General features: G+C 55.0%; 8 protein-coding genes across 8 annotated transcripts; 3 read left to right on the forward strand and 5 right to left on the reverse strand.

The window, feature by feature from the left end:
* Positions 1-890: 890 nt before the first annotated feature.
* Positions 891-1,490, forward strand: CGCS363_v000484 (uncharacterized protein; the record flags this gene model as incomplete). Its single annotated transcript, XM_036632333.1, has 2 exons — positions 891-1,058; positions 1,122-1,490. 2 exons carry the CDS (start codon positions 891-893, stop codon positions 1,488-1,490), a joined length of 537 nt encoding a protein of 178 aa, XP_036501061.1.
* Positions 1,491-1,613: 123 nt separating this feature from the next.
* Positions 1,614-2,320, reverse strand: cnxG (Molybdopterin synthase sulfur carrier subunit; the record flags this gene model as incomplete). Its single annotated transcript, XM_036632334.1, has 2 exons — positions 1,614-1,928; positions 2,237-2,320. The coding sequence occupies 2 exons, from the start codon at positions 2,318-2,320 to the stop codon at positions 1,614-1,616; spliced, it is 399 nt and encodes a 132-aa protein (XP_036501062.1).
* Positions 2,321-3,684: 1,364 nt separating this feature from the next.
* Positions 3,685-5,084, reverse strand: dctn2 (Dynactin subunit 2; the record flags this gene model as incomplete). The annotated part of the gene is made up of 3 exons (XM_036632335.1): positions 3,685-4,875; positions 4,925-4,984; positions 5,046-5,084. The coding sequence occupies 3 exons, from the start codon at positions 5,082-5,084 to the stop codon at positions 3,685-3,687; spliced, it is 1,290 nt and encodes a 429-aa protein (XP_036501059.1).
* Positions 5,085-5,884: 800 nt separating this feature from the next.
* Positions 5,885-7,528, forward strand: CGCS363_v000487 (uncharacterized protein; the record flags this gene model as incomplete). The annotated part of the gene is made up of 2 exons (XM_036632336.1): positions 5,885-6,455; positions 6,507-7,528. 2 exons carry the CDS (start codon positions 5,885-5,887, stop codon positions 7,526-7,528), a joined length of 1,593 nt encoding a protein of 530 aa, XP_036501060.1.
* A 607-nt stretch (positions 7,529-8,135) lies between these two features.
* CGCS363_v000488 (putative sucrose utilization protein SUC1) lies at positions 8,136-10,370 on the reverse strand (the record flags this gene model as incomplete). Its single annotated transcript, XM_036632337.1, has 3 exons — positions 8,136-8,846; positions 8,908-9,409; positions 9,472-10,370. 3 exons carry the CDS (start codon positions 10,368-10,370, stop codon positions 8,136-8,138), a joined length of 2,112 nt encoding a protein of 703 aa, XP_036501053.1.
* A 1,055-nt stretch (positions 10,371-11,425) lies between these two features.
* Positions 11,426-13,221, reverse strand: CGCS363_v000489 (putative transporter; the record flags this gene model as incomplete). The annotated part of the gene is made up of 4 exons (XM_036632338.1): positions 11,426-12,286; positions 12,348-12,580; positions 12,643-12,820; positions 12,880-13,221. 4 exons carry the CDS (start codon positions 13,219-13,221, stop codon positions 11,426-11,428), a joined length of 1,614 nt encoding a protein of 537 aa, XP_036501054.1.
* Positions 13,222-14,457: 1,236 nt separating this feature from the next.
* On the forward strand, positions 14,458-15,803 carry CGCS363_v000490 (putative alpha-ketoglutarate-dependent sulfonate dioxygenase; the record flags this gene model as incomplete). The annotated part of the gene is made up of 5 exons (XM_036632339.1): positions 14,458-14,674; positions 14,752-14,846; positions 14,897-15,133; positions 15,234-15,438; positions 15,499-15,803. The coding sequence occupies 5 exons, from the start codon at positions 14,458-14,460 to the stop codon at positions 15,801-15,803; spliced, it is 1,059 nt and encodes a 352-aa protein (XP_036502012.1).
* A 451-nt stretch (positions 15,804-16,254) lies between these two features.
* mal1 (Alpha-glucosidase) lies at positions 16,255-18,246 on the reverse strand (the record flags this gene model as incomplete). Its single annotated transcript, XM_036632340.1, has 4 exons — positions 16,255-16,765; positions 16,829-17,167; positions 17,222-17,892; positions 18,010-18,246. 4 exons carry the CDS (start codon positions 18,244-18,246, stop codon positions 16,255-16,257), a joined length of 1,758 nt encoding a protein of 585 aa, XP_036502011.1.
* Between the last annotated feature and the right edge of the window lie 234 nt (positions 18,247-18,480).

Consider the following 18,480-nt stretch of genomic DNA (forward strand, 5'->3'; position numbering starts at 1 on the left):
CGGATCCGGGGCCGTCTTCGACATCTCGGGTAACGGCACTCTTCGTCTTGGGTCAACCAGCTTCCATTGCTGACAGGATGTCAGATCATCAGACCCAAATAGCAATCAGCAACGAACGACGGCTCCCAGGCCCGTCCGGCCTCTCAGAGACCAGCGGAAGGACCGATCTGCTGCGCGCATTGCATGTGCCATTTCTGTGAAACGCGCAAATCTCGAGACGTCGTTGAGTTGCGGCTGCTTCCTCCGACCAGGGGTAATTTATCCATATATTGCCGGCATGTCGCCGCTTCAGAGGATTCCGCGAAGGGCCGAGAGTGTGCTGGCAGATCGCCGAATCCGTGATCTTGGGACCAATTGCTTATATTGCCTCCCGCACACGGCGTTTCTTGGTGGGCAACAGTTCCAGGAATGGAACGACTTCTGGAACGCGAACCAATGGCCGTACCTGCATGTCTTGGGATGCGCCGCTGCCGTGCCGGTGCGACTTTGACTGGGCGTGGTGATGGCTGACTATTGTGACGATCATCGGAATGTGTCTGGCCGCCTTGCCGTCGTTGTAGCATCATGCAAAAGATGTTCCTGACGCCTTCTGCATGTGTAAAGGATGCGGCTGTTCCGGATTCTGAAGCATGTCACTTGACTTCCCATCAAAGTTGATGGGCCACTGCAAACAGAGGTTTGTCTGAAGGCACACTGACAAGAGTTTGGTGGTTTGGAGTTCGGTTGGTCGACGCACGGACTCCAATTCGCCAGTTGTTTCCCCACACGAACCCCAGCTCATCCGACGCAGCACTCGCGGTCGCATGTTCACCAAACTCACTTCCCCAGCTGTATCCCGGGGCTTCAGTTTATTGCTGCATTATTCGTGATATTTTGGTACGACAGCAGAAATGAGCGACCGCAGGCTTAGTGCTCGTAGGCCCACTGACTTGGAGGTCATGCTGGCCAGGCAGAATTTCACAGCCAAAGAAACCACAGATGAGCATTTCTTCCGGTGTTGGCAACGCCAGGACTGCAAGGGCTGCCTTGCGGAGGACCGCTGCAGTTGGTGCCCAATGGTTGGTTTCCTCCGTCTTATTACAGCTCTCCAAGGACGATCGCTTATCATGAACACCGGCTAGACATCTGCATGTGTCCCGAATCCTTATGCAATACCATTGCTTGCGCCCGCATGGAATGAGGACGTCTGCCCACATTGGGCGGAGCGATGGGAGCTTCGGACAAGACCACTTGGTTGCCAGGTCTCGACCATCACCAGCCTGACGTCCATCATCTCGATAGTGTCCACGCTGGTCGTGGTATTGTTGGTAACACTCCTGTTCGTCACGATTCGCTGGGCGAGGCGTCGGAGCGTAAAGGAACCCGGATGGTGGAGGGTTTGGCAGTACGACTGGAGGCATATCGTAACGCGGCGAGACAACATCGGAGAGCAGGACCCTTTACTTGGGCAAGATCACAGTACGAGGTCAAATCAAGGCCCTTCAGGGTGAGCACCACCATATGTGGTGCTGTCTGTACTCGTAGCAACTGGGGACGATTGAACCATGAATGGACTGGATTCAAATCGTCGCCGAGCGCCATTCTACAATTCATTCAACCACCGCGCATAATTTTCAGCCCGAACTGACGGGCGGGATAATGGCTACTTCATCTCCAGCCTGGATGTTTGGCCCATCCCCATCTTCTGGTCCGGGGATGTCGACGTACTCCAGGTTCACTGTGACCAAACACGACTCCAAAACCTTCTCCTTGATCCCACTGTATCTCTCTTCGAGAATTTCGAAAAGCTTCTTCAGCGGCAGCGGAGCAGGGAATACATCAGACTGTTTGGACGTGAAGGAGCCGGCGCTGGCGAAGAACAACACATTGAAGTGGTCCTTGGGTGGCTTTGTCGCCGCGCTCATGGTGTCGCTGATGTCTGAGGATATCTAGGGTCTTTTTTTCAGGTTAGCCTTGGCCCATTTGCTTGAGGGAGAACAAAAAGGTTGAGGAAATGATTGGTATCAGAGATCTTGGTGATAATGGTAGAACATCAATGGAGTTCAGGTAATACATGCTAATTTTATTGCATCATTCCAATGTTACGACAGTTGTAAGAAAAATTCGACTTACCGATCAGCGATGAACCCGTGTCGCGGGCTGAGGAAGGAAGAAAGGATATTGAGATTGGAGGGAGAAGGAAAGAAGAAATAGCTGAGAGAAAGCTGAAGTGGGGCACCTGCAGAAAAAATCGTACCCCGTCCCACGTGACCGGAGCCGCACTGCGGTCGGCGACAGATTCCGTTTGGCGGGGCAGACCGTCGAAGATGACAGCAGGCATAATTGCACGTATTGAGAAGTGCTTCGGGGTTTTTGCGGTACGCGGCTGTTGCGCTGTTCGTGTCATTATCAGTGTACTCATAACTCTGCTAGAATGCCATGTCGCCGTAGAAGGCGACCCTTGTCCCCAGGTATCCCAAACAGTAACTCAAGCTTCACCGACCCCTCGCGCGTTTGCATCGCGCCGCATCAGAGGTAGGCACACACGGTCGACCGAGCAGAGCGCCTCGCGGCTGGTGGGAGAACCTTGCTGTATTCGTAATGCAGAATCCGTTTTTGACTCCTCTAAACACGAAAGCCGTGAGCCCGAGCTCGGGTGACGAAGCCCTTGCAATGTTCCTGTCCCATCCTCAGAACCAAGATCCGTTCCTCGTAATGTCCATTCACGCGCCGCCGCCGATCGTCGCCGCCTTTTTATCTCAGTCTGCGGGCCTCACGCTCAGACTCGAGCAAGCAGAGAATGTCGTCCTCGCGGACTAGACGCCCAATCGTTAGCAACAGGTTCCTCTCTCCTTTCTCGCATGGTGTTCGCTTCTCGGCGGTTGATGCGGGGGCAGTTTCCTCTTACCGGGTCCCTTAACGTTACGGATGATGGAACGGGTCTGGTCGTCCATGAACTCGACGCGGACCTGGGTGACACCACCACGGGAACCTGATATCTGTCAGAAAAAAACTGCCATAATTTGTCTCTTCATCGGCGCATCGCGAAGTTCGAATTCGGACGGGGGAGCGCATCGACTCGGGAGCTGGGCGTACCGGTGCGGCCAAGGACACGGGTGACCTTGACGAGCTTGACGGGCTGCTTGGTAGAATCCATTTTGACTGCAAGAAAAATATTACGTCAGTCGCGATACTCGAGAGCGTTTCGGCGGTGTCGTTGGCGTTGGCGGACGTACTTTGTGTGGTTGCGCAGGTTCGGTGGTGACTGGGCGGATCGCGGGTGCTGAATGGATTGAGCGTGTACTGAAGATGGCTGCGAACTTTTTTCGTGGTCTGGAGGGTTTTCCAGCCCTTTCGCTTGTGGACAGTGCCAGAGCGTTGGCCGGTGCTGATTGGTTGGCGGGGAACGGTCTTGAGCCACACCGCCTTCCGCTTCGGTCGATTCTGCAGGGGTTGCTACATTGGGAACATGGAGATTAGCATATCCCCAAGTGACATACATGCAGTAGGAGCTTCGTGTTCCATCAGAGCCTTGTCAGTACACGAGAAACACAAAAGAAATTCACGATGAGGCTTATCGAATGCAGTTTCATCATATCATCCCCGATTCATCTCTTCATTGCTTCTCCAAGATGGCTTTCTAACATGCGCAGCTCGACTAAATATGGATTAAAGCAGGGGTATCTTCTGACGGCGCTGGGCCTGTCATTGCAACTTCGCAACGCGCCCCTCCAAGTCCTTGACCCAGGCCTCCATAACCTTCATGTTGCCCGCCATGGAAGTGCTGCCTTCCTTCATAGCCTCCTCGACCTTTTCCAAACCTTCCTTCCACTGCTTGAGATCGGTAGCCATATCGGTCTGCTGTCTCTCAATTCGTTCAAGCATCTCGCTTGCCGTCGCAGCGTCGGAGTGAATAGCCCGGAGGGATCTAAGACGATCCAATAGCGGCGGCAGCAGAGGAGCCAGGCTTTCAATCGTTGGCAGGGTTCCATAAAGTGCGTTGATCTTGGCCACCTGCTCCGGTGCCTGCGCCTCTTCACTAGGCGTACCGCCATTACCCAACGTCTCTTGTGCAGACTTAGCCCCTTGACGGGCTTTCTCTAGTTCCTGTGCCTCCTGAATGAGAGTACGCACGCGACGGCTGATTGTGTCCAGATTGGACGTTGACGCTTGTGACAATGTAGTAATCTGCTTCTGCAGGCCATCAAGCGTTGGCAGAATTGCCCTGGGCAAGCCGTTGATGTCGACCTCTGGCAGAGCCGAAGAACCAACTCCAATAGCCTTCTCCAACAGAACAAGACGGCGATCAAAATCCGCGGCTTTGGCGAGGGCGTGACTCTGTTCGTATGTGGGAGCATAGGTGACGGTGTAGGTTGCTGCACTTCCCGCTACCAATGCATCCTGCGATCCCGCCTGCAATTCCTTGGGCGCTTGCGGCGCAGGTTGCGCAACACCTGTGCTCTTGGTGTGAGGCTCAATGGTCTTGGAAATCTCGTCCAGAACCTTGCTGAGAGAGCCAAGCTTCTCCTCCTGGTCAGCCCCGCCGGCTTGTGCAGCGGCCTCCTTTCGTTTGCCATACTCCTCCCTAGCCTCTTCAACCTCGCGTTGCAGGCGCGCAATCTTTCTCTCTAGGTTATCCTCGTCATCTTCGTCGCTGAGATCGCCAATTTCCTCGGTCCCGTCTTGCAGAAAGCGCTGGCGCCTGGTCGAGGCCTTGTAGGACTTGCGCTTGCCATCGACTCGGTCTGAGAAGTCAACACCGGTTGCGTCGACGCCGGCAGGCAGGAAACGAGACCTCGCTTGGTCTATGCGGAGTCGTGACCGGGAAATGCCGTTTATATCGTCGTCAAGATCGTCGTCGAATTCGTTGTCGGAATGCGATTGCACCGTTGTTGTCTACCACCACATCAGTCACACGTCATCTTGGGAGAACGGCCCGACGCACAGGAACCGTGGAAGTGTCGTCTGTCAATTCTGGGGTCTCGTAAACATCTGGTGCCGAGTCCTGAGTGGTGTTAGTATAGACCGCCTTTCGTCCTGCCGTTGGTGTCTTCAGGTGCTCTGACCAGATCTGGCAACGCTGCGTACTTGCGGTTCAGCGCCATGTCGAAAGTTGGAGTTTGGGCTTTAGTGAGGGTTGACAGTCAAGATCGCGATCGCAGGTTGGGGCGCGTCGGCCAAGTCTGATCGAAGAGTCGATCAGGCAGCTCTGGCGTTTGTTGACAGCTAAGATGCACGACGCAGGTGAAGTCGTTGAAAGCAACAGAGCACCCCTGCACGAGAAGGGGAAGCTGCACCGCTGAGCCGCAGGGGAATTCCACTAAAACTCCCCGTAATGCACGGAGGCGTAAGGTGAAAGTGGCAGGTGGGGTACACCGGCGCCCCGGCAGGCACGCGTCAAGGACGCGACTTCAGCTTTTTCATGAGGGAGCAACACTTGACCCCAAAAGGCAACCCTCTTTTTTTGGGTCCTCGGCCGTCATTCAACGTCTCTTTGAACTTCACGACGCTGGACTCAGATCACACCCCGGTCAGGCAATCAATTGATGTGACAACTGACTCTCAGCTCATATTCCGGCTACAGGCGTCTGGGACATCTGCCTCCCCAATTTTCCTGGCCAGCACCCGCCCGAAGCCGACGGCCAATTTCGGACGGGAAGAAGCCGCCATCTTGCCGTTCTTACCCGTCTTAGCTTCCCAAGAGCTCGCTCTGGGGCTGACCACGAGCAATCATTTTGGACTCCTACGCTATCTTGAGTCCGGGGACCTTCCGCTGGAAATGTCCCGGCTTCAGGGCCACCAGCTTGAGAGGCGGACCGGCTTGGCTAGGAGCTCTCAGACGGCCCCTTTGCTAAGAATTGTCGGCGGCCAAACTCGCAAAAATGTCAAATCTACCAAACCCGTCATGCCGGCTGCCGAAATGACGGAAGCCCAAGTCTGCGAACTGCCGCAAGATGACTCAGATGAGGTCAGTGAGCCGGATATGCCATCAAAAAGCCAGGACGAGGCCCCGGGGGACACTCAGGAAGAGAGATCAAGTTCAAAGGGGAAATCTCCCAAGGTTGTCTCGAAGCCCACGGATGATCCTGATTCAGACGCAGACTACGCTGCTCGTAAAGAGAAAACCGATGTAAGACAGACATACTTCGGGACTTCAAAAGCTGGGCGAGAGCAGGAAAGAAACTTCCGCGCCTCTCAAGAGACCGGCTCAGGGCCGAAGTCCTTTGGTGGCTCTCAAGGCTCCAATTCTCAACCGCGAGGCAGCAAGAGAAGTTCTCCAGATACCGCCTCTCCAGGTCCGGAGTCTAAGAGAGGCCGGACTGGGGGAGTTGACAACGGTAAAGATACTGCCAAGCTTCTTAAGCTCAGTCAAACTTCAAGCCAACGCAAGGGATACGGAAAGAAAGACAAGGAGAAGGCGAGAATTGAAGAGAAGAGGAAGGAGAGGAAGAGGGAGAAGGAGGAGGCCAAGAAAGGTTCGTCCATGCGCCCCCATGACCTTTTCTTACTGCTGACCCTCGTCCTAGCTCGCCAACCAGCGCCGGAGGTAAAGATGCCCTCATTCAAGTCATATGACGATGATCCGTTTGAGAAGTTCGACGTCAAGAAATCACCGAAAAGCCTCGTTAATCCCGGGGCATCGTTTCTTTCGTCGCCGCCTGGCAGTCCTCGGAAAAAGTTCGTGGCGCATTCGTCCCTCAGCCCCATCAGCTCGCCTCAGCGTAAGATCAAGGCCGAGTTCAAGGATCCTCCAGCTTCATTGCCTGAGCCGCTGCTGAGTTCTGGCACAGCACCGGCACGCCTGCGTGACTTGGTACCAAGTCTCGAGACTGCTCCGAAGATGCTCAAAGATCCGTTCGCAGAACTGCCAGACTCTGATCTTGATGACGATGAGGATGAGAGCCCATCTTATTCACAGCCTTTAGAGACAGTGACACGCTGCCCCATGTGCGGTGATCCTGTCGACAAGGACTTTCTGGATGCCTTCTCAAACGGCACCCGCCTGCGTATCCACAGGCAGCTTCAGTTCTGCCGGCAACACAAAAAGAAGTCGGCCGAAGATGCCTGGAAAACACGCGGCTACCCGGATATTGATTGGGTGGAGCTCGGCTGCCGCCTCTCAGACCACTACGACTTCCTGGAGGAAATCATTAAGGGGGGTCGGTCTCACTATGGGGACCGTTTGATTGACACGGTCAAAGAAGGCAAGAACCGCACGCTGTTGAAAGCCGAAGGCAGCTTGACACCCGGATACTACGGCCCACGTGGCCTTCGAGCGTTGTCGGAAGACATCATTGCACGTTTCTCATCCATTCTCAGAGAGCGGGCCATCGATGACCGACTTATATCTTCACGCGGATATTCTAGTTATGTGGAAGCAGTCTTGGTCCCTGAGTTGGCCGTCAAATTAATATGCGAGGATATGAATGTGGAGCCCACGGAAGCAAGAAAGATACTCGAGGACAGCAAGGAGATTGGCGACATGATAAATGAGGATATCGGGGACACGGTCGACCAAGTTAGCGACGATGAAAGGGATACGTATTAAGAACTTGGCATGGGTTAAAAGGTTGCATAGGTACGATTTTACGCTTCAGAGACGGACAGACTTGTCCAGCGAATGGCATTTTCACAGCGAGGGACTCGCGGATAGCACAGCACGTATAAGTACAAATATCATGGAAATTGAAAGCAGCTTCATGGGACTCCCAGTCGCATTTGACATGGGAAAGTAGTGTTCAATTCTTCGTAAGGTACATAGTGGGTATATGGAATAATATTGGTCTTGAAATACTCGTCTCAGCGAGGTCTGTCATGACCCCTTTCGCTGGCAGGTGTGTATGGCATGGGTACTGGAGAAAGAGTCAGCAAAGAAAGCAAGAGACAGTGGCTGGCGCCGTGAATGATACTTACTGGTGTCTGTCATGTGAGAGCTGATGGAGCTTGTTTCTTCGGAAGCATCTCCTGGGCTCTTGGCGTGGCGCTGCAGATTCAAATCTGGCCCGACCCCGGAGGCATGCTCGCTTCTAGTAAAGTAGCACTAATAGTAGTGTGTCCTGACTTTTCCCGCCCTACCACTGTGCATCGCGTATAGCGTAAAAGCACATGAGCGGCTAGGTCAGGCTCGTCATGTAGCTATCGACACCGCGAATACACTACTCGTATGGCCTCTTGAAATTGTTCGAGGCTTGCGTTGGACTGGCGAACACGCCAGTATTACTCTGCACCGACGTCATCCAGTCATCACTCGCCACATTGTCCCACAACGCTCCATTCGCAAAGAGCATGTCCAAGGTGCCGTTCGACTCGACCGTGTTGAAAGAGCCGTCGAAGTTCTGCAACTGGCCAATGAGATCGTGCGCCCCGGGGCCCAGCTGGGCAGACTGATCCCACATGTTGGACCGGTCGATGTTCTGCCGCTGGGGCGACAATGGGTCGGGTGTGGTGCCGTTGCCCAGCCCCTGGGTCGGGTGGTCTTTGTCGAGCATGGCCATGAAGCTTGCTTGCGCCTGGGCTTGGGCGTAGGCTGAAGCGGCGGCGGCGTCTGAGACGCCGTCGATCGGGGTGAACATGGATGGCGAACCGTTGGATCCTGCGCTGCGCTCCTCTCGCCAATGTTCGTCGTCCACTTCCTGGACTCTGGGCGACGGGTTCCTGTTCATGATCATCAGGGGACCGTCTTGGACCTCGGCGATGCGGGCGCAGAGCATCTCCAGCAGGGCCTTGTTGCCTCCTCGGCAGGAGGCCAGCACCCTTTGCAGTTGTAACAGAATGTCTCTTGGGCCGTCGGTCGAAGCCCGCGGGAGCCGAAAGTTGTTTGCGACGGCATCGGTTACTGCACTGGCGATTTCATAAATCTTGAACTCCTATTCCAAAAAGTCAGCAAAGACACTGAGGCGGGCCAGCAGCGGCATGTTATGATCCTACTATTCCAGGGCCATGGGCTTCGATGGCCGTGCTTGGCAGCTGTGATATGAGTTGAAGGAACTCCTTTGCGATCTGGATGGGGTGCGATAGGGAGGTCACGTTCTGGTTCGAAGAGGACGACCAAGCTCGACCATGGTTCATGGTAACCTTCCACAACACCGCTTGCATCCACTGGCGTGTGACGACGATATCGGCGCGCTGGACATCGCTGCTCGCGTCGGCATCCAGGGGTATTTCTTGGAGCTTCCTTTGGACAACGTCCAAGCAGGCCCTGCTGGCCGTCTGCAAGCCGTCCGCCATGGACCAAATGGCATCTTCCTCGTCCGAGTTTTGAAGAATGTCAAAGGCGCCGCTCTGGTCAAATATCCAGAACAGGTTGGCGAGCTTCTTGAAAGCCGGCAGGATGTGTCCCTCGTCCTCTCCCACGCCAGACCCATCCAGAGAGGGAAAGCGTATGTTGGACTTGAGCACGACCGGCAGCTTATGAAGCATTGCTACGCCCCTGAAAAGTGTGTTAGACGCACCAAGCTCACGTTTTTTCAACCACTCAGGGAACGGCGATACCTTTCCGTGACGAACAGCAACCACAATATCCTCCGCCTCATCTGCTGCTCTGAGAGAGGCAGACTCATGTACGACGACTCCTTGTGCAGCCCCATGATCTGGGCAAGAGTGATGGCCTCCCGCAGGTAAAGAAGGGACTTGGCCCCACCCGGCTGCTGGTTTTCGTGATAGACATGAAGGAAGAAGGATGTTCTCAACCAATTGAGGTTCATGGGTGGGCCGCCCTCCCGTTCCTGCAGGGCCATCCGCGAACGCTGGCATTCCGCCTCCATGGACCCCGCCGTCGCGGGATCATTGCTGTCTGTCGTGGACAGCTTGAGCTGTGATATCGTGGCAGCCCCAACGGCGTTGGCCAAGACGTATGACTCCAAATCATCGGCATCACGGTGGAGCGAGGCCATTATCTCCTCGACGGCGATGATGGGCCATACTGGGAAGAGTCGCAGGCGGTAAACACATAATCTCAGTACCAGTGACGGGATCGGGGTCCTAGGGGGTTGGACAGCAGCAGCAATAGCAGCATCTTGCCGGACAACTCTTTGACTTCCAGTGGAGTTTCCTCCGTCAGACGAGCCTTCCTCGGACGAAGACGGGGACCGTGACGGCGAGGTGCCCGTCGGCGGCGCGCCGGTAGGCGAGGTGCTGCCAGTCCCATCACCGGCGGAGGCCGGGGCAGGGCCGGGGCCGGGACCGGAACTCTCTTGTTGTTGGGCCTGGGCAATCTGCCGGATTGTCTTCGCTCTCAGGTTCCGGGGCCCCCGGGTTGCAGGGACCTTGTTGAAGGTGCAGGCGGTTCCGATGGCGACGCAGCCGTGGCAGGGCGGGACCTCGGTGCACTTGATCTTGCGGATCTTGCACGCGTCACAAGCTCTCTTGCCAATCTTGCGCCCGGTAGACATGTCGCGAAGACGGAAGAGAAGCGTTGAAGACTACTCGTGCCGTGGCATGGCAGACTGCCAGCCAACCCAGACTTTGGTGTTTCCGGCGCCTCCCCACAACGCGTGTGATTGTGTGTCACCCGTTGTATGTGGTTTGTTTCCTCTCTTGGTCTTAGTGATGTAAGAGGTCGAGGATGGTATTACAAAGCAGGCAGGTGTTGATAATAGAAATATTCAAAAAAGAAAGATAAGAGAAAACTTCGGCTATGCTCCGGTCTGCCCAAGTCTGTCTCTGCGCCAGTCGACTTTTGTGGGATGAACTCGAGCAGAATGGTACGGAAACCCTTGTTGTCAAGCAGTGAGTTTGACAGCAAGAGAAGGGCAGGTGGGCTCTGGATTCGGAGGAGGGAAGGGAAAATTGGGGACTCTGAGTAGACAGAGGTGCTGTTTGGAGCTGTTTGAGATGCCGTCTGCGGGGCCTCGGCGATGGTGTGCTCGATGCACTAAGCCCGGCGTGGTAATGGTGGGGAAGACTCCCTGCAGCTGGGACCAGAGGGGATTCGTTAGGGATCCTTAGCGCTCTTGGCTTTGTATTTCCCCGCAAATTGCGGCCTGTTGACCGCCGACCGAACGGCCCTTTTTTTCCAGCGGTTTGGTCTGGACACTGCGGGAACCGTACCGCACCTGCCCTGGACTGATTCGATCAATCAGCGTCTCTGCATTTCGATTTGTAGACCCTCACTTTAGGAACACACTCCGAAGGACCTTACAACGCTGCAGAGTCTTGGCTAATTGCCTTACATACGAAATCACCATAACAAAACACACAATCGTTGACATGTGATCCAACTCAGCCAATTGTTGTTGTCTCTTTAACATGCGCAGGCCACGTTGGTTCATTTAAAGGGAAATATTACTGACGAGGGTAGTTGTCAATGCAAACCGCCAAGCTCTAAGCCCCTGTCATCTTCAATTATTGCTTGATTATCCACCTCCTAATTATTCAACTTGGGTATCCGTATTCCGCCGAAAAACAACTTCACGCTCGTTCGCATGGGGTAGTAATTGCACAGATCTTAGTAGACAAATCTGAAATCCAATCGCTTGTTTCCGTCCTTCTCGCGCGCTTCCGCGTCGTTCTGGTACGCCAGCCGCTCCTCGTTCGACATGGTGCTCCACACCCGCTCCTTGCGCTTGTTCAAGGTGATCAGGACTTGCCTGTGTACCAGGAACACCACAAGACTCAGAGCGCAAATGGACACGCAGACGGTGTTGCCGCGCTTGTAGTAGGGGGCGTCGTACGCGCGGTAGATTTGCGAGCCAATAAGCGAGCCGATCTGGACAATAACGTTGTATGTTGCGGCTGAGATGGCGCGCTTCTTCACGTCAAACGTGTTCTCGGAGATCCAGGACGACACGATCGGGTGGAAGTAGGGGTAGCCAGAGATGAGCGTGACCATCGAGAAGCGCTCCCAGTCGCGGCCGCCGTCGGGCAGCGTGAGCAGGCCAATGAGGAGGGGCATGATCCACGCCTCGCCAAAAATGCAGTGGAATGCCCGCTCCTTGAAGTAGTCGCTGCTAAATGCAAGGCCGAGCATGGTGAAGATCTGCAGGACAGCCGACGGGACCGTGAGCATATTCGCGTTGAAGGTCGTGAAGCCGATGCGGCGGAGCGTAAGCGTGAGATACGCCTGCACTGGGGTGGCTGGGATGTAGGCGACGAGACCGATGAAGTAGAGGCCCCACATGGAAGGATCCAGCCAGGCGTTCTTGATGTCCTTGAACGTCGCCGGCTCCTTGAGGGCAGTGAGGCCCTTTGCGGGGTCGTCGCGGAGGATGCGGTTGGTCATGATGACCTCCTCTCTCTCAGTGTACCAGGGTTTTCTCCACATGACCGTTGTCGTGTTTGTGGGGGACTGGGGGAGCCAGAGGAAAGACTGAGCAAACCCTGGTTAGCCGTCGGTTCATCGCCAACAAAAAGAGGGGTGTTCAACTTACGACAGTCGCCAGCACGCAAGTCAGGAGACCTTCCAACATGAACAACCAGAACCAGCCCGGGTGGCCCCCAATACCGCGCATCTTGAGGATGCCAGCCGCGAGGAGAGCCGAGATGACTCGCGCAACGTTGAGAGTGGACCAAAACACGGCCAGGCGCACCGAGAGCTCCTTGGAGGTGTAGAAGTAGGTCGCAAAGAGGATAGTTCCGGGAATAAAACCTCCTTCGCAGGCACCTTGGACTTGTGTTAGTTGAAAAAGACGAGAAAAAGGGGGTTTGCAACATATTCGAGCATACCAATGAGGGCTCTCGTAACGTAGAAGCCAGCGCGGTTCGTCATCCAGGCCTGAGCCCAAGAGACGGTTCCCCACATCATCATCATAGTCGGCAACACATACTTGAAGCCGTAACGCTTGGTGAGGAATTGAACGGGAAACTCGGCGCACAGGAATGCGAGGAGCTGAATCGTGGTTCCCTGAAGATTGGCGAATTAGCAAGTTGTACAGCCACGCAAAGCATCACGTCGAGTCTCACGTTGTTGTAGTCGTCACTGCTAAGCTTCATGTCCTTGAGGAAATCATCGGCCAGCGCGTTGGACAGGTTTCCACGGTCCAGCTGGAGGCCGAAAAACATGACGCAGAGCCAGGTCAAGAGCTTCAGATCCGTCTTGCGAACAACAGCCCTCTCCTCAGCCGCCGTCCAAGTCGCTGTCGGGTCCCATCGGTGCCGTCCCTCGTAGGACTCGTGAGGCGGGACGAGATCAGAAAGGTTCTCGCGGCCGACTGCGGGCACGTCAGAGTCCTGGTAGACCGAGACGGCGTCCTTGCCGCTGTCGCTGCCCGTCTTGTTGGCGTGAGTGGCCTCGACGTCGGCCATGTTGACTGACGGGTCTTGGCTGGGTGGGTGTAGTGAGTGAGGTCCGGATCAGGTTCGCTCGCAGGGAGGAAACCGGTTCAGAAAAGACGCGGGCGGACCGTTCAACTTCCCAGGAGTTCGGGCTGCTTTGTGGAATGAGAGCAAGCGACGACGATGGAGAAAGAGGGTCCCGGGAAGGGCAAATGGCATGTTCTGATGCTTCAACTTAATAGTCGTTCTGGAGGCTCTGTTTGAGGCTAGCAGATCACGGCTCACGACATCGAAGCTCGGTCTTGCGTCTTCGATGATATCCACAAACTAGTGGAGGTGAACCATGTGGCCGGACCGGGGGCAGGAGAAGATGGTGTTGACAACTTTTTCTAGTGTTTTTTCCTGGATCTCGGAGTGCCTTTTTGACAGGACCCGGCTCCGTTCCGGATGGCTTAGCCGTGTCTCCAACTTTCCCCAGATTCTCCAGGTTTTTTTCCGCGCGCTAGGGGACCCCTCATTGTCTTGGCCCGTCAACAGTATCATGTAATTCAGCTTCGTTCGAAACCGCAGCATTTTGATCGCAGGTCAGCTGGACAATCGACCGACAAAAACCTGGGACTCGGGGCTGCTGAACGGGCTGGGGGGAAATCATTCATCAAGGAGGGGGGAGGCAATGCAGCAAGCTTGTGATGGAATGGGCAAGGAGCCCCGGCAGAGAGTACGAAGACAACTCCATTGCTTTCTCCGAGAGATTCTCCAGGACGGAAAACTGGGGCGTTTGGCTCCGAACAAGAACCCCGCTCCCATGATTGGCTGCACCAGACAGCCTTCGCCAAATTAGGAAGCTTTGCGATTGCGCCATCGCCCACCCAGCCGGGAGCCGCCGTGCAACGAGAGGCCATCCTGTTGGAGAAAACGTCTGACGATCGATCCTCTCTCTCTCTCTCTCCTCATCGATGACTGACCTGACTGGCAACTGCTGCAGTGGACCCCCGGTTTCGCTCTGAGACATTATACATCCTCACTGTGATAACTACTTGAAGAAAATCTCACGGCTGCTTCGGCCCTACATTTTGTCAAACACATATATATCTGGCAATTCTCGGCTCTTTGCTTATCAGATCTCGCTTGGATAGATCCACGACTCATCAACATCTACCTTACCTACACTCATCATCTGCCGACTCTAAGCGGAGGTAGCCTCGTATACTGCTACTCATCAGAGTTGTTCTCACATATTGAGTCTCATCCTGTACCACCAACAACATGCCTTCTGCCATCTCCAACGACACCGAGGCCAACATTGTTGGCGGCAACGCCCAGGCCCGCCCTCGCTTGAGCAAGCCTCTGGTCTACTCCGGGACCCTTGATAACTACAAGAATGCCGACATCACCCCTGTCATTGGCCGGGAGTACGAGGGCCTCCAGGTGGTTGATCTCCTCAAGGCCGATGACCAGGTCATCAAGGACCTGGCCGTGACGAGTAAGAAATAATCTTGCACTCCAGCCGTTTGTCTTCCGTTCACGTAAAGTGTCTAACAAGTGTGCATCATTTCTCAGTCTCCCAACGCGGCGTCGTCTTCCTCAGAGACCAGGATGTGACCCCAACTCAGATGAAGGAGTTTTGCCTCCGCCTGACAGAGCTTGCTGGATGTGTAAGTCGCCATCTCATGTCGAATGGGGCAAGACTAACTCGGCAGAACAGCCCGAATCATCAGGCCTTCACATCCACCCCCTGACGGAGGAGGGTAGCGAGCTCGGTGACCAGATTAGCGTCATCAGCAGCGAGAAGCAGAAGAAGGGCGGCGGTCTCACTCACCAATTGAGCGATGTCAGCCGATTCGCCAGCGCCGGCTGGCACACCGACATCTCTTTCGAGCAAGTCCCCTCGGACTACGCCATGCTCAAGATCCACACCCTGCCCACGACGGGTGGTGACACTGTAAGTTGGGAAAACACCTGCATCCTTCCCTACCCCCTGTCCCCGCTGGACCCCTTGCATGCAAGAGAGAGATACCTTGTAGCTGACAAACCGTCTGCAGCTGTGGGCTTCAGGATATGAGATCTACGACAGACTCTCCCCTGCCATGCAGAAGTTCCTGGAAGGGCTGACTGCCACCCACGACGCCACCTTCTTCCACGACGAGGCCAGAAGGCTCGGCAACCCACTCCGTGAGGGCATCCGAGGCTCGCCACTGAACAAGGGCGGCGACCTCAAGTCCATCCACCCCGTCATCCGGACCAACCGTAAGTCGTAATCATCTTCCGTCGACTATAGTCTAGACTTTGCTGACAAAACGCGGGCAGCCGTCACCGGATGGAAGTCCGTCTACGTGAACAAGGGCTTCACCAAGCGCATCAACGGCGTCACAAAGGACGAGTCCGACGTCCTCCTCAACTACCTCTTCAACCTCGTCACCCAGAACCACGACGCCCAGGTCCGCTTCAAGTGGCGCAAGAACGACCTCGCCATCTGGGACAACAGGAGCATGTGGCACTGCGCCACGTACGACTACGTCGAGGCCAGGGCGGGCGACCGTGTAGCGTCGCTGGGAGAGGCTCCCTATCTTGACCTGAACAGCACCGGAAGAAGGGAGGCTTTGGGATTGTAGAACAACGATGAACACGACAGGGGAATCATGATTGGCGTTAGCGTTTTATGTATGGGGCCGATAGGTCCCGAGATGAATTGATACTACTTGCTATGATTATTGTTCGTTTCAGACTGTTGACTTTGCATGGGAAACCTTTCAGTGATTTTTGGATTTGATCATAGTGCCGTTCGTGGAGATGTGTCTGAGATTGTTGGAGCTATAGCCTCTAGCAAGGTTACATCACAGTGACCCTTGGCAATTATGTTTCTATTCCATTGATTCAGTTTATATCAATTTTCTGTCCTACCTGTTCCTTATAGCTTTCCCCTCACCACTCTTTCATCAAGAGAAACCAACAAGTAGTCACAGAATCCAATCAATAGAGAGAAACCTCTTCCATTCTTATGATCGTTTAAATGGCTGATGATATTTCTATTCTACTATATTTTCTTTCAGGCATGTCTCATGCTCAAGCCAGCAGCACAGCTACTCCCTCATAAGGGCCAAGCGTCACCTTTCCGTTGCTGAAATCGTCCTTGGTCTTGCCCTTATATGTGACCAAGACTTCCTTAACATCTCTCGGGAGACCAGTCCACTCGACAGACTTTGGCGAAAAGTTGCAGGCCACCAGGGCGGTTGACCCGTCGTCGGCCTTGCGAGCGTACGCAAAGACCTCCTCGTGGGCTTCGTCGACAAGGTTGAAGTCGCCGTAGACAAAGATGTCCTTGAACTTCTTGCGGGTTTCCAGCACGTGGCGCCACGTGTGGTAGACGGAGTCGGGATTCGACGTTTGCGAGGCGGCGTTGATTTCCTTGTGGTTGGGGTGGACGGCCATCCACGGCGTGGCGTCCGCGGTCGTGAAGCCGGCGTTGGCGCTGGCGTCCCACTGCATTGGTGTTCTCGCGTTATCGCGAGACTTCTTCTGGTACTCGACCTTGTAGGCCTCGAGGGTCTTTTCGTCGTCAACGTCCTTGTGCAAGCTGTGGTCTGTTAGCCTTGCTGCGAAACGATCCCGGTGGAAGGAGGGGCATCGTGAGACTCACTTCCAGTGATTCAGGCAGTCAATATCCTTGGACTCCTTCATGAAGAAGTTCTGGGGTACATTGACCATACCGATCTCCTGTCCCTGGTAAACGAACGGCGTTCCGGCTTGGAGGCCTTGAAGCAGGGAGATCATCTTGGCGCTGTTCTCGCGATGCTCGGGCGCGTCGCTCGCGAAACGACTGACGGATCGAGGCTGGTCGTGGTTCTCGAGGTAAAGGGCGTTCCAGCCATTGTTGTTGTACATGAACCGCTGCCACTTGTCGACCAGAGTCTTGAACTCCGCGAGCTTCCACTCCTTGGGGGAGAACTTGCCCTGCGGACCATGGTCGATATCCATACTGCCACACGTTAACACCAGCTCCATAGAGGAAGGGAACCACAGCGTTACTCACAACTCAAAGTGGAAAATCATGCTCAGCTCCTCCCGGTCCGCGTTGACGCTCTTGATGACCTCCTTCAGATCCCTGACGCAAGGCATCTCGCCGACGCTGAATGCATCGTACTCCTTCAGGATGGCACCCAGCTCCTTCAGATACTCGTGCAACCTGGGCCCGGCAGAGTACAGCTCCGAACCGGGGAGCACCTCCTGGTCAGAGTCCGGGAAGTCCTGCGGCTTGCTCACGAAGTTGATGACATCCAAGCGGAACCCGTCGGCGCCCTTGTCCAGCCAGAAGCGCATGATGGCGTGCACCGCATCGCGGACCTTGGGGTTCTCCCAGTTGAGGTCGGGCTGCTCCCGCGCGAAAAGGCGCAGGTAGTACTCTCCCGTGGTCTCGTCCCACTCCCACGCACTGCCTTGGAAGTGCGACTTCCAGTTGTTGGGCGGCTGGCGGTTGCCGTTAGCGTCGTACTTTGCCGGGCGCCAGATGTACCAGTCGCGGTAAGGGTTCGTCTTGGAGGAGCGAGACTGCTTGAACCATTCGTGCTGGTCACTGGTGTGGTTAACGACGAGGTCGAGGACAAGCTTCATGCCGCGGGCGTGCAAGGCATCCTTGAGCTCGTCGACGTCGGCAACGGTGCCGTAGGGGGCGTGGATTTCGCGATAGTTGCTAATGTCATAGCCCTGCCCGTTGTTAGTCTGAACGCCGCTCGCAAGCCCCCGTTGAATTCAAACAGCCACTCGAGGATGCATTTGCATTACTCAAGACTGCGAGAACGAGATGAGGGGGTTCATACTGACCATGTCAATCTGCGGGCTCTCAAAGATGGGGCAGAGCCACACAATGTCAACACCCAAATTCTTGAAGTAGTCGACCTTTGAGATGATGCCTCTCAAGTCACCCACCCCAGTGCCCTTGGAGTCTTTGAACGATGCTGGGTACACCTGGTAGACGGACTGCTCTTTCCACCATCTGCGGTACTTGTTGGGCTGGCCGCCGGCGCCGACGCCAGAGACCTCAACTTCGTGAGGAGCCATTGTGACTGATTGGTTTGTGGCGCGGGTTCCGTGTAAGTTCGGTTGACTCGTAGATTCGTTCGGGCGACAGTCGCGAGGAGTTGAGTGACAACCCCAGGACAGGAGAGTGAGAGAGACGAGAAGCTTGTATAGTACCAGAAATGCCGTGTTTGAAAAGAAAACCCAACGGCCTACGGATCTAGCTGATTGGAAGATTCGTCTGTTTGTAAAGCTTCAAAGCAACGTGTCGAGGCG

Source organism: Colletotrichum siamense (genome assembly GCF_013390195.1).
Source record: "Colletotrichum siamense strain Cg363 chromosome Unknown KSG_Cg363_contig01, whole genome shotgun sequence".
Lineage (NCBI taxonomy): Eukaryota > Fungi > Ascomycota > Sordariomycetes > Glomerellales > Glomerellaceae > Colletotrichum > Colletotrichum siamense.